At 40.0% G+C, this 15489-nt stretch overlaps 1 protein-coding gene across 1 annotated transcript; it reads left to right on the top strand.

The window, feature by feature from the left end:
* The first annotated feature begins 5347 nt into the window (after window positions 1-5347).
* On the top strand, window positions 5348-14991 carry pspc1 (paraspeckle component 1). The gene is made up of 10 exons (XM_080052650.1): window positions 5348-5822; window positions 6587-6736; window positions 6827-6978; window positions 7409-7504; window positions 7610-7806; window positions 8671-8755; window positions 9196-9286; window positions 12365-12422; window positions 13256-13389; window positions 13829-14991. Exons 1-10 carry the CDS (start codon window positions 5439-5441, stop codon window positions 14018-14020), a joined length of 1539 nt encoding a protein of 512 aa, XP_079908776.1. The 5' UTR covers window positions 5348-5438; the 3' UTR covers window positions 14021-14991.
* The last annotated feature ends 498 nt before the right edge of the window (window positions 14992-15489 follow it).

Here is a 15489-nt window from a genome sequence, read left to right as displayed (position 1 = left end):
ATGTGTCAAAGAGGGGGTATTCCTCTTTGCACAATATGTGAGTTGTAAGAATAATTAAGACAATCCTTAAATATTGAGATGATACCTGGTTTATAAGGATTTAAAGCAATTATTACATGAAAAAGTGTGAACATTTCTATGGGCTTTCCTTGATGACATCTTACAATATTCAGCTTCAGTCCAGGCTTAACACTTTCTAGCAAAAGACTCTTTTTGAATTCACCGAGCTGTCAATCAGTACATTAAACACCACATGACCTGGTTTTACCCCTGACTTGAGATCAGTAGGTCTGTATAGGATCAGTGCTGGGTTCAGAGGAGTGTCTCTATGTTTCTCCCCCTGGGCATCATGCTAGCTGTATGGTTGTAAATGATTGTTTTTTTTACATTACGCATGCCCCAATAACATTGACCCCTGTCTATGCTGCAGGCACACCAACCATAATGTACTCTATGCTGTATTGCAATGTACTGTTTTGTTGTCTGCTGTTTTTACTTGAAGATTTTTTATTATTGAAATCTGGCTGAAGCCGGTATAGGACGCTGAAAGAATAAACTGCTGAGACATTGATGTTTAACTGTATACTATGCCCATGAAAACTGTTATTCTCCAAGCAGATATAAAAAACAGGAAAATAACATTGTTTGCACCTGCAGCCCTAATTGGATCCAACTGGACCTTGGTTCATTGAAAGCTAAAGGCATATGATGAGGGATCCTTTCTAGAGTCTGTGACATAATTAGCTTATCGTTAGCTTAGCCGTTATTTCAACAGTATCGGTTCTGTTTAAAACCTAGTCCGTTCTACAGATGTTGAGCTTTGGCCAACGTGACCTTGTTGCATGATTAAGTGTTTTATTCCCAGTCCATGGCCCCTGCATTCATTAGCCTCCTCAGAGCGTCAGTGCTACTGTATGGCTCATAATGATATTCTGTACGCTGAAAGGAATACTTGAGATTTGAGCCCTCCAACTTTTGAGCCAGCTAGATAGATGCCGGGCCTTGCCTAGAGTGAAAAATTGGTGCGGGTTTGAGAGGCCGGAGAGTGGGGGGATTAGGCACAATGGCTCCCTGTTATAACTGGAGAGGGTTTATGTCACTCAAGGTTCAATCGGCACCGACCAACTCCTCCAGGGCCCAGTTAAAACGCCACACAGGGCTGAAGGAATCTGAAGGAGGGCAGGTTTTAAATCTTTCTGTCACCCCGAACAACAGGGGATACAAGTTTGCAAATTGGGAGTGAAACAGTTGATTTGTGCAGGTTCTCAGACACAGAGAGATATTATTAGCTGCAGTGATAAAACTGTAGGACAGTGTTCTGTCTTCTCTTATCCAGATACTGTATAAACCCCACAAGAAATATGTTTATGTACCTGCTTGTGACCCCTTCATACCAGAGGTAAGTTGGTTTATCCACTGGGGCCAGTGCCATAAATCAGTCATCAAGGGATAATGGGTTAAATGGTGCCTTCTGCTAATGTATTAAACTATAAACTGCTAAACTAAACATTTACGTAAACCTGAATTTATAACATGACTCAAGCCAATGGAAATAAAAGATCAGGTTGTTTCTAACCTTCTGTGCTGCCTTCAGGGGCTGTCAGAAATATATTGATGACTAAAATACACACAAATGACCTCAAGCACTGTGAATATTACATGGAAGGTGGTCTTTATTTAAAAAAAATATTTAATTTATGTACTTAAAAAAAAGTTATTGTACGGGGATATTAGCATTTATTGAGATCTCAGAAAAGAAGGAGCACATGAAGGCAGGATTACTAATGGAGGAGAAACTCGGAGATGGTTTTATGTACCCTGAAGCCTTTACAAACCCATTTATCCATACTTGAATGCATTGCCTACTGTAAGGTTAAAAACATCCACGGCTTTACGAGAGTTGGGCCAAACCAACAAAGCCAAGGTCAATGTAAAACAAAACTCCCGCTCCATCTGGTTTAACTGAGTCACAACATGACTAAGACATGTTATGAGGTCTTTGCTGAGCCGGCGTCTCATAAAATACCCAGAGCCTAAACAGCAGGGTCAAAGAAGGTCACAACAGACTAGTGGTTTCAGAAAAAGAAGAAAAAAAGCTCTTTACTGTAGTATAAAATGTCTGACAAAGATCAATCACTCTGTTAAACAACCAATTAAAAAGACGTCAGAGCTCTCGTCGGGCAAATACACAAGCCTCCAACAATGGTGATTGTCTTGTTCCCATGTACAAGACATCTTTCGCCCAGTCTGTTTTCTCTGTAAAAGGGGCAAGATTCTCCTGCCCACTAGTCTAAAACTAGAGACTAACAGCAACACTTTTAACAGAGAGCTTAAACAATGGCTCAAATCAAATCAACAGTGCTCACAAAAATAATTTCCAAGTGGTGTATTGTCTGATAATGCTGCCTTTGCTTATGTATAAATACATTTGACTATCATTATATTGCTCTGTACTCCATTGTATACTGCGTTTTTATTCTTGTAATTATCAGTTTTGCCCTAATCAGTATTTGATCTGGTTTCTGTCTTGTTTATTTATTTATTTATTTTTTCTTGTTTTTAAAAAGCCTCCTGTGGACATGTGTAAATCTAGCATTTATGCTAATACACTGAAAACAATACAATCTGGTTCGTCCAATGATATTGTCATGTCCATGTTAAATAAAATCTACAACACAAAACAAAGCTGGTTTGATGAGAACATAATGCAGTGCTCTGTATTCCTAAAAAATAGAAAAAAATCATCAGTGTTACACAATTATATTATTATTAGTAGTAATTATTAGTAAGGTAAAGGTGAAGTTTCTATTAAGTACATACTGCATCAGTAGTAACCATAAAATCGGGTAAAAAGTTTAAAACGTCCTCGAAATTTCAAAGTTAATGTACTTAGTTATATTTCAACTCTGCCATCATGCACAAGTGACACAAAGTCTTAATGCACAACCAATACAAATCACAATCAGACGATGTGAACATGCCGCTTCACACACGTTGCAGAAATGTCTTAGATTCAGCAGGTATCATTTAAATTACATGAATGATCACTTTAATTACATTAAAATGGCACTCTGACAAAAATGCACTCTCGAATTAATATGCACATGATTTAAGAAGCCTCTTTTTAACTGTGCTTCAAATCTCAGCCGCTGCACATTAATTAAAAGCTCCTTTTAATAATTCAAAAGCCTAGGCTATATATACGGGACTAACTCTGCGCTGTAAACACTGGCAGCAATGTAATCTGCTGAGGTGAATGAAAACCTATCTATCGTTACAGTGAAGTGTTCTCACTCAAAGGTAGGTAGGCTATATAAAGCATAAACAAACTAATATTATGCTTTTAAAAATGGCATGCTTAATTAACCTTATAGTAGCCTTGCGCTTAATTCCACTGAAGCGTGAAGTCAATAACTGACTTTTTAGTACTTTTCTAATGCCACTCACCCTACATCTATAGCCTCCTCGACTTGCAGCCGCGGATGAACATCACAAAGCACTTCTGCTTCTCTGCACTCTGCTCTCTGCTCCGTCCAGCTGAGAGGGAGGAGGGGGCTGCCGCGTCACAGTCACGTCACATTACTACTACTGGGCTACTACTACTACTCCCCATCGGCAGCGCTACAGCTGGACCTGCACCGACATATGGCTAGATTTGATTTTGCGTAATGCACGGTTAGGGAAGTGGCATTATCATTGTTATGTCGTGGAGCAACGTAATTAACCGTTAACTCAACTAGCCCACACTGTGCTTGAGTTAAATTTTCAAATACTTCCAATTGAATATACATTTATTCTTGTGCTCCACTACATTTCAGAGGGAAATATTGTATTTTTTTTACTCCATTACATTTGTAAAAGGGCTTTAGTTCCTTTTAAAAATCCACATTACAAATTCTTAATATAATTACTCATTCTGTTATTATTGTAATCAAAATTACAAAATAGCTGTGACGTAAATTGATAATGCATCAAATATTATCAATACTTGCCTATTGTAGCCTATATTATTTTTAAATAGGTTATTCTGCATAATAAGTAGCCTACTCTTAGTACTTCATGTCTTCTGCGTAAGTAAAAAATGTAATTGTGTGAAGGGCTTTTGCTTGTAACAGTGTATTTACACTGTTGTATTGGTAGCCTACTTTTACTTTAGCTCTGAGTAGGCCTATTTCCTCCACAACTGTACATTAAATAGACAAATATTGTACTTTTTAGTCCACTACATTTACCCTACTTATATACTGTCTGTCGGATTTTTTCAAATTCATGCATCTGTGCTCTGAATAAATGATTAAAAAAAAACACATTAAACACATTGAAAAGAGACTATTGCAACCAATAAGTAAACGCAGACCTCATTACGACTAAAATCAGTTTCTTTTGATATGTAAAACTTATCCTCAAGGGGTCAGGATCAAACGAGATCAAACGGCAAGCCTTCCCTGTGAGGAGCATTTATTAATTCTGTGTGCAAATTACGACAAGGCCCTTGAGAACTATACATGCACGCCCTACAAATGGCTTGCTCATTCACATTCCTTGAGTGAATCGTGTGGTATGCAGCGTATGGACAGACCCAGACTCACGAGTGACAGTCGAGCTGCACCTCTGACCCGGCTGGATATGGGATCCTTGACAGAGAAGCAAGGAAGAAGACAGAAAGCCCTTTAGACCCTTGTCAAACTGATGAATTTAAGGAGCATGTGCACACAGATGTGCCAAGATATCTGGACAGATGGCCGGCCCGTCATGGAACAAGCTTTCAGCAGCACCTCAGGAACTCACATAGTCCACAAATACAAAAACTGACAGCAAAAGACACATGTTATGTATCTTTATTACCTCAGTTCAGTACAGTATATGGCTTTGGAAAATAGTGTTACATTGCTGTTGACATATTGTTGACATTGCTGCAATGTTGCTGCAAGTACTTATACATATTGCATATTTCTGATGTAAATATACATATTTCATATATCTTAATTACTCCCAGCCCTTAATTGTGTAAATATTGTAGTTTAATGTAGGCTATATTTCTTACATTCATATTAGGCTACGCCCAACCAACTGAGCTAAGGGCGCCCCATAGGCTAATATTGTTAAATTCTGTAGCCTATGTGTTATGCTATATATTGTATTATAAGGCGCATATGCTTTTAAAACATGTTTCTTGTTTATTTTTTCTCTCTCTATTTTTTATTATTAAATTTGGAGCCTCTGTTGCAAACCGGACCCCCCATCCCCCCCCCCCCCCCCCCCCCGGATCAATAAAGTTTTCTTTACGCCCCTGACTCAACCATCTGCGCGCGCAGCCGTCGCCATCTTTCAACGCAGGTGTAAACACTATGGTAAACTATCAACACAAACACTGCTTCTCCACGAATTTAGCTTGATTTAACGTCTCACGACGTTGCTTAACGTGCTTTTTCGAGAGTATGGCTAACCGGAACATGCAACAAGATAGCATGCAAAGCGATTATTCTCCTCAGCCGTCGAAACCTGGGACCGAGTCCCCGGCCCCGGAGCAGTCTCCGCCGAACAAAGACAGCCCAGCGCAGCCGGAGGAGCAGCGGTCCCCCGCCGCCGAAGCAGCGGAGGGAGACGGGGAAAGCAGCGAGGGGGGCACGGAGAAAATGATTCTGGATATTACAAGCTTTCGGAAGCCCGGGGAGAAGACGTTCACCCAGCGCTCGCGTCTTTTTGTCGGAAACCTTCCCCTGGATATCCCGGAGGAAGAGTTCAGAAACATGTTCGCTAAATACGGAAAAGTTAACGACGTCTTCATCAACAGAGACCGGGGCTTCGCCTTCGTGTGCCTGGTATTTACAAAGCTCGGCGTGTTGTTTCTAACCTGTGCTGTGTGACCGAAGTGTGTGTGTAGTATGTGTGTTAATTTAGTTGAAGTTTGAGGGCCGACATGCACTAAGAGGAGCTAGCTGCTACGTTAGCATTAGCACAAGCTGTTGGTCGACTTGACACTTCAAGATTCGGTTTATTTGACATATGCACAACAGTTTCAGCAGCAGCTAATGGCAATGAAATAAGTCCCAGGCTCCTCAACAGTGCAATACAGAAGCGAACAGGTATAATAGAAACACACTGCAGAGAGCCACCTGAGACACAAATAAACAAGTGGTGCAAGGACACAGTGTAGTTAAAAAATGTAGCGATAAAGTGCACCATTCAGTACTAGAATCCAAAATAAAATATAGACGACATAGAATAGGCCTACTGTAAATGTCAATAAAATAATAATTAGTGAAATATGATACTGTATAAAAAAATACACGATATGTACAGATGTATAGTTGACACTTGCCACCCCATTCATTTGTTACCTTATCCTGCATTTAACAGTAACACATTTTTTTTACGTTAGTAGTTGTATGTTTCAAAATGGAGGCTTTCTTCACATGTAATAGGTTAATACTTTGACTGTTTTTTTCAAGCGCTGCAAGGTTTCGTAAAGAAATGATGTCGTGTCAAACTGGTTTAAGTGAAGAGAACACTTATCTCTAATGAATGTCATAATGTGCCCAAGTGTCATATTAATTTTTCCTTCTTCTATCTCTTTGTTTTCTAGGAAACCCGGACGCTGGCCCAGATTGCTAAAGCCGAGCTGGACGGGAGTATTTTGAACAATCGGTCGTTAAGGATCCGCTTTTCTACGCACGGTGCTGCGCTGTCTGTGCGCAACCTGCTGCCTTCAGTGACGAACGAGCTGCTGGAAGAGGTAGCTTTTAATATCTTACTCCCATATGTTGCATTTCTGGTTCCCATGCAGTGATATATTTAATACTAAAAAGCCACCCTCTCCCGCCAGGCCTTCTCTCAGTTTGGGCAGGTGGAGAGGGCTATTGTGGTGACGGATGACAGAGGTCGTCCGACGGGGAAAGGCATCGTGGAGTTTGCCAACAAAGGGGCCGCTCGTAAAGCCCTGGAGCGCTGCACAGAGGGAGCTCTGCTGCTGACCAAGTAAGGAGTGTGGGGAAGAACATAAAGAAAGTTTCCATTACGTACCAAAAAAGTTTTTGTTAACTTTCAGACTTGCTCATGTGTGGGGCGCCCTTAGCTCAGTTGGTAGCCCCCCCCTCCCAGCAGCAGACCCGATTCCCGCCCGCGGTCGTTCTCTGCATGTCACTCCCCTCTCTGCCCTATTTCACCTCTGTCTCTCTGCACTATCAACAAAGCATAAAAATGCCCCAAAAATATATATAAAAAAGACTCGCTTTAAGTCTAACTTGCATTAAACTGCTGGAAACCCAATTTAAGGAGGTCTGAATTTCAAAAGCAGATGTTTTCGGATTAAAAAGTGACTTCAAGACACGCCAGGTTCATGAGCAGGCCATTGCTTTCTGAGAGCACACAGGGATTTAACTTGTCTCTGTCCCTCCCTTTTCTTCAGCACGCCTTGTCCAGCCATCGTGGAGCCCTCGGTACACTTTGACGAAGAGGACGGAATGCCGGAAATACTGCTGCAAAAGATTCCAAGGTTCCACAAGTGAGTAAAGGGGGGGGGGGGATTTCTATACCTCCTTATAATGCAAAGATATTTTTCATACATCAAATGCATCTCTACACTCCCCCCCCCCCCCCCTTTCCACAGGGAACGAGAGCAGCACCCCCATTTTGCTCAGCCGGGCACGTTTGAGTTTGAATACTCGTCGCGCTGGAAAGCTCTTCATGAGATGGAGAAGCAGCAGAGAGAGCAGGTGGACAAGAACATCAAAGAAGCCAAAGACAAACTGGAGGCTGAGCTTGAGTCGGCCAAACACGAACATCAGCTCATGATGATGAGACAAGGTGTGAACGCTGGCTTTAGGTTGCTGTTTGAATACAAGCGCCTGTCTTTGTGTGTGTGTTGCTTGAATTGTTGCTTAGCCCTCTTGTTTTGATCTATTGTTGTTTTTGGGTATTGTTCCTTAAGCCCCTATCTCACTGGGCTGCGACTGTTTAGCGACAAGTTGGAGACTGCATTCGCGAGGGAGTCTCTAAACTGTCTCCAAACGTTCGCGGAGGTCTCAATTTCCTCGCATGAGTCGCAGAGCCGCGCAGTCCTGTCACTAGGGCTGGGCGATATGGACCAAATCCCGCCACATGAACTTTTTTCTCCGCGGTATAAACGGTATGGCCAAATCTCTCCCGGGAGACACTTTCATATCGTCCACGATATGATATCGTCATATTGCCCAGTCCTACCTGTCGCTTGAATTTTTAACATGTTCAAAAAAAGTGTGCGACAAATCTAGTCTCAAAATAGTCTCAGAGTCGTTGCATGTGTCTCAAACGCATTGCAAACCCTTCTCAATATAGTTTCCGCCAGTCAGAAAGTGCAAGAAATGCGAGACTACTTTGCGAGGGTTTGGCGATATATGAAACTAAATTGCGACTGATTTGAGACAAAAATGAGACTGACATTCTGTTCGTGCGACGCTCGCCAGACGTTCGCGAGACATAAATGCGACCTCCCGGCAAGTGTTGGCCAGGACATTCGCAAACGTGTCGTGAGGAACCAACTCAGTGAGACTGCGAGATAAAATTGTCGCTAATTCGCATAGTTTCTCGCAATTTTGTGTCTCCAACTTGTCGCACACTGTCGCAGCCCAGTGAGATAGGGGCTTAATATATCCCCCCCCTCTGTCAATCCCCTCTACCTCATGTCTTCAGATCTCATGAGACGTCAGGAGGAGCTGAGGAGACTAGAAGAACTCCGCAACCAGGAGCTGCAGAGAAGAAAGCAGATAGAGATGAGGTGAGGTTCCTCCTGAATTATTACGGTTTAATTATGTTATACAAGCTTTTTTTCTGCATATGTTGCTAAATATGTTCACATTGAGAAGCATTGTGTTACCCTGGTTTTTTTTCAAACCTTTACTTATACAGGTAAATCTCATTGAGACCGAAGACTCTTTTGCAAGGGAGACCTGTTTTCCTTTCCCACGTTACCATTCACACACACATTCATACACCGATAGCAGCAGGCTAACTATCGACATTCACAAGGTTTTAGGTGCTATGTAAATGAAAGGTTACTTGCTTACTTCTTGAGCAAACCGTTAGAGCAGACTAGAGAGTGAGAGAGCTGTAGGGAGTGTACTTAATTTATTACATTGCTTGGAAGTTTTTCCTGTTAAAGCGAGTGGCAGTGTGTTTCAGTTTATTCTATTTTTTCCTTTCTTTCTCTGGCCGTAGACATGAAGAGGAGAGGAGGAGGAGAGAGGAGGAGATGCTGAGACACAGAGAGCACGAGGATGTGAGGCGCACACCAAACTACATGGACAACGTAAGTACAGCTGAAATACAGACACAATAAAGTATAATGCCATCGCACACACGCATACAATCAAGGGTGGCACCAATCAAGATTACTAGATATTATCGGTGTCGCAGATTTCTTTTATTGTAATACAAACGCAACCGTTCTCTCTACCTTTGCGGCTCTTAAATTAATCGAATAGAAAAACCTAATGTGGTATTTTAAGTATAGTTGCCTTGATGTACAAAAAAGTCAAGTATACCATAAAAGGAAATGGATCTCAACAGCTTGCATATTGTACATTCTTTAGCAGTATCACCTGTATGTTACTGCATTACCCTCAGCTATTGGTCTTTGGTATTAAACAAGCTGTTGAGGTTTTTAGTCACAGAATCTCATTTATATAAGGGAAATGGACTCAACTGAATCATTTAGTGTCATTTAAAACTGCCACTGTGGATTTAATCTATTTCACCGAGGCAAATCTTCGGGAAAAAAAAGTGTATGGTTGCACGAGAAGGATCTTCATTTTGATTATTTTAGGGCTGCAACTAACGATTATTTTGATAATCGTTAGTTGTTGGTCCGTAAAATGTCAGAAAATTCAGAAAATTGTGAAAAATGTTGATCAATTTTCCAAAGCCCATGTTGACGTCCTCAAATGTATTGTTCTGTCCAAAACACACAGATATTTCAGTTTACTGTCATAATAGGATTAAAGAAACCAGAAAATATTCACATTTGAGAAGCTGATCAGAGAATTTGGAAATTGTTAAAAAATTACTCGAAACGATTAATCGATTATCAAAATAGTTGGCGATTATTTTAGTAATCGATTAATAATCGATTCGTCGATTAATCGTTGCTGCTCTAGATTCTTTTGCATTTGAGCAACACCTTGGTTATGTTGCTGTTCAGGGATAACCCTTTTATCTCATTACTATATACAGCACGTTTATGTTTTAAATGAGGGGTGTAAAAATACACGTATTCGTACCAAAACCGCACAATACAGGCTGTACCGAACCGTATCGTACTGCAATACGATGACGGATTGGATTTATGGAGTAGCTATATTCATTTCTTGAAAGTTTGGGGGGGGGTCTTCATTCATATTTATTTACTTTTGATGAACATTCATAGTTATGCTTTCAGAGAACACAGCACATGTCTTTCCAATAACAACTTTGTCTATACTTTAATATTTTAAATGGACAGCATGAAGAAGACGGGAACATGTTTTAAAGCATGAATAAAAACTACCTGTCAAATAGATAATCATGGAAACCAGTGTAATGTGGATGAGAGTAGAATGAAAAGTTTGGCCGCACGCTAAAAAAAATACAGTTAAAGGAAGATACCATCATAATTCTGACAGACTTGTGACTGCTCTTTTTACAGCTTGTCCATTTTTAGAATTATTTTATACTCGACAGGTCAATTGAAAGGTGACCCTCATTTGCAATGCCGATGAGTCAAACAAATACAAAGCAAACACAATAATACACACACAATAAACAATGCAAAATACATCAAATACACAACAACTGATGAAACAATTGAAACATTTAGACAGCAAATTCAAGCATGAGCCCTGACACTAGATCATTTTGACTATCATTCTTAGGGCCTAGCCATTGTCAAAGTTAAATAAATATTCACAAAATATATATTTATCTTTTCATGACATTCAGTGTCCGTATGGGTTATTCTTGGTGTGATATGTTGTCGCTTTCTATCCATGTGGAGTCTACATCTTTACATGCATGTCACACACACACACACACACACACACACACACACACACACACACACACACACACACACACACACACACACACACACACACACACACACACACACACACAGTTAGAACTCCTAGGACCGTCTGATTACTGTCAGCACAAAAGTAGTTGGAAAAACCGTCTTCACTTGTTAGGTTAATATCAAATAAAACCAACAATTAGTCTCATCCATGAGCACATTTAGATTTCAGTATGATGCAATAGAAGATGAATTTTGATTGTTTATATTAACTGTGTGTGTGTGTGTGTGTGTGTGTGTGTGTGTGTGGTACCAAACAGTATGTGTGGATTGATTTATGTATGTATGAACGTGTATGGAAAAAAACAAATCAGTAATATACTTCTCTTACCTAGCAGAAATAACATTATCTCCATATTTGCTTCCTTTCCATTTTGAAAACTATAAAAGTCTATTCTACAAAGAGTGTGTGACCATTAAGATTAAGGCTTATTGATACACATAATGAAGGGCTCTTTCTGGGGTTGCCCTTGTCTGGTTAATCTTTTGGTTGATGGGAGAGTAGTGACCCCAACACTATACATGTTTCTGCTGCCATCTAGTGTTTAAATTAAGTGCAACTCAGCCGCCCGTCACTGTTTAGATCTGAAGCTTTCGTCCACTGATGTAAGTGCAATTTAGACACTATAGGATTCTATCATGCTTTGAGTACACTACTTTTGTTATCTTAATTGACTATACATCAGGTAAGTACACAAAGAATACAAAGGTTGAGCATCACAGTATTTGCAGTACATCATCATTGATAAGATGTATACATTGTTGATAGAACTTATTGACACTTTTTAAGTTAGGTCATTGTTTTACAGCTGGTTTCAGCGGGCCGGATTAATCCTTGTCTAGATGTGTATTTAAATGTTGTGTGTCTGAAGCAAAGAGACAGGATTGTGTGTTAGTTTTGTGTATCCTGAATGTTGGCGTGAGAGTGTGAACAAATAATGGAGCAGCTTTGTTTTTGTGTGTTTGCGCCCTGACGCACCAAGCCAACAGTTTCATTTGAATTTAAAAAAAAATACATTTATTTTTGGCTTGGTTAGCAGATTAAATTTGCACTTTGATTGCTATAAGCTCGTCTCAGTGAAACAACAGACCCGTATGAGGATGGAAAATGAGTCTGCATTGCCAAGGTTTAAGTAGTGGCAAGGAAGCAAGTACTACTGACACAAATGTAGTGTGTAGAATGAATATTTTTTACAGTGCGTGTTGTACAGTAAGGCTGTTGGCTGACATTTTGTACGTCAGCAGAGTTTTGTTCTGAAGGCTCTTCTTCACTTCTTGCAGAGAGAACAGGAAATGAGAGGGGGTGAGATGGGCAATCGAGGAGCCATTAATATGGCAGGTACGGGCATGACTGTGTTAAGTATGGTTGATTTTTAAAACCAGATCAAGTGACATTGTTTTATGAATTCCAACTGCCTAAATGTCATGATCATGCTTACTTGTCTTGTATTCCAAGTGACTTCTTTTTAACACAGTTCATTCACATTTTTTTCATGAAGAGTAAAGTATTACCGTAATTTGGTGTACAATTGACTCACTTGGAATGCAATGCAAATGAGAAAATACAGTGCACCACATAACATAATGTGTATACTAACAACATTTACAGTGTACTAAACCAGTAGTTTTCGTTGGGGGTTCAGTTGCATAGTTTGAGAAATACTTGGTCCCTGAGCTCTCATCCTCACTTGTATGCAGAATCAAATGAAGGTTAGATGATGTGGTACATGCATGTGTTTTTTATAGTGTCCTTTGAGATTGTCTTCAGAGTAATCTACTGTAAGTCAAGAAGGCTTAAGCAGCCATCGAGCACGTTCTTAAAGGACTTTTTTCCAAATGAATAAATAAATTAAAGACAAACATTTGTTGACTTTGATCGGCTCGTGCAATAGTAAATGTTGATCTGCTGAGTGCTGGATGAGGGGACGGAGCTAATATGGAAGGAAAAGGGTGTTTAAACTCAGCCTTTAATTGTACTGATAAGCTAGCAAACTTATTATAAAAGATATAGATGTTTGTCCTCCATTGGATGATGGATGAACACACATAGTTGTTGACCAAAAGCCAACGTTAACTTCGATTAGTTCAAGTAGAAGTTCCTTTACATGGGTGTCGGTTACATTGAGCTGTTCCACCAAATGCCAAACCAATGCTCCGTTGTCTTGCGCGTAGATGGCTATAACCAGGCCTCTCCGGGGCCCAGCGCTAACCAGGGTCAAATGGGCATGAGTGGAAGGGCCGGAGCCATTGGCCCAGAGGGAACGGCAAATATGGGGACACCTTTGATGTCAGAAAATGGAGCCATGGTAATGTATCAGGACAAAAGAATTAAGCAGTTTTCTATATAGAATATACTACCAAAAACACTGCCTTCAACTGTAAAAATAAATAAATAAATAGACTTAGTTTAGACTTCAAATAGTTTGACGAAATTCTCGGTTATTTAAATGGTAGTGCTTGAATTTGACCATACATCCTAGAAGCTTTGTTTTATAGCAGAAGTGCAAAATATATATTTACTCTACATCGTGGACATGAAAATTGACCTGCAAACTGTAGCCTCCACTAACAGTCTTATTCCTCTCTCTTTTCCTTTTGTCTGCTTGGTTCACCAACCTTTTACTCTTGGATGGCGACACTTGGATCAAACCAAACTGACCGATGAACTTTGAAAACCTTGATATCCTTTTCCTCCTGTGCCTACCCCCACAAACTTGCTCCCATTTTGTAACACCGATACCACAGCGAAACAATAGATACCCACAGCAGGGTGCAGCAATAGGGGGACGACCTGAAGTTGAATCCCCAAAGCCGCAGCAGCAGCAGCAACATTCGCCATTGGGCCCTCAAGGTGGACCAGCCCCAGGATTTGGCAGGGGGAATCCATTAGGGGAAGGAGTGTTTGATGGACCAAATAACAAGCGCAGCAGATTTTGATTCTTCCTTGATAGTGGACACACAGTTTACATGGATTTGTTACCGTCCCACCCTTTACTTTGACCCCGTGTGACTCCAATATGTTCCCTGTGACAGATTTTTTATTTTTTTTTATTTTTCTCGCTGTTACGCAAGATGTCATGTGATTTGATGAAACAGGATCATATGCAATGTTTATATACAAAAATTTTCACAGCATATGTTTCTCCTCTGTTTGTGAAATGAAATTATTTGTGCATTTGTTTTTGGGGTGTAAATAGACTGTGCAAACTATTTTCAAATCATGTCAACATAGGCCTTTAGTGGTTAAATGAATTTACAGGTACCATTGGCTGCTTAGCCCTGTGCACACCTTTTTTATACTGCACCAGACGAGTGATACAGTTGGAAAACAATGAATTATACAGACTGGACATTGATAAGAATCAAAACAAGATTGCTGACCTCTCAAGCAAGTTAAAGACCTACTTCACCGGTTGGAATATGAAGGTGTATTGAACTCGGAGATCCTATTTAGTATAAATGTGCAAAAAAATAAATAAATCGGATCATCTTAGCCTGAGAAAAGGCAGAAAGAGTGTTTTATGGTCTCACTGTCTAACCCTACATTTTCCTTACTGTGACATCACAGTAAGGGCTAGGATTAACAGGACAGCTGGGCCAAGGGAAGACTAAGTGAAGACTGAGGGAAGAAAAACCTCATTCATTATATTATAATAGTTATTTTATAATGATAGAACGCTGGTTCCGTATGGGTGAAGTATTCCTTTAAAACCTTGTGGGAGTAAACCATCTTATTAACATCTACATCAATTAACACATGCAATAGTAGTACATAGATGTTTCTCTCCTCCCTCTAAACACTCTGTTACTCTTAATCTAATAAGATGTTTAGTCAAAGTGAGTGAATGTTAACGTGGCTTCAGTGCATCCTGTATTTGACGGTCAAATGAAATAAAACATTTTTTTTAGGAAGTTGTCTCTATGATTGAATGTAAATGAACCAAATCCTACTAGCTCACTGCTTCAAACAACCATCGCATGACTCCCATATACTTCTTATGTTTGCAAAGTTCGGTACATCTTTTAGATTTTAGAATGACTAAAATGGCTTGCGGCTATAGTAAATTGTATACTTCTTATACATCTTACTGTAACCCCACTTATCTTAATCTACAAAGAAAATCAGCATTACACACAGTTAAACCAGCTTTGCTACCAGCTTCTGAGCCCATGTGTTTCTGTTGATGTGTATTTGCTACAAGAAGCCAGAATATGATTTTGGTCTAAATGCTAAAAAAAAAAAAAAATGTTGATGCTCTGTTTTTTTTTAATTTTTCAAGCTGTCTCTGTGTATTCATGTGGTAAGACAACATAGTGACTCCATAGTGTTTGTGTGAGTGTTCAGATATAGTGTGTGGGTGTGTGTGCTAATAGTATAAGTGCGTGCTTCAAACATCGGTTTAAAA

This window comes from Ammodytes marinus (genome assembly GCF_949987685.1).
Source record: "Ammodytes marinus genome assembly, chromosome: 24".
Classification (NCBI taxonomy): domain Eukaryota; kingdom Metazoa; phylum Chordata; class Actinopteri; order Uranoscopiformes; family Ammodytidae; genus Ammodytes; species Ammodytes marinus.
Note: the sequence above shows the minus strand (reverse complement) of the source record. Positions and strands in the feature narration are given on the sequence as shown.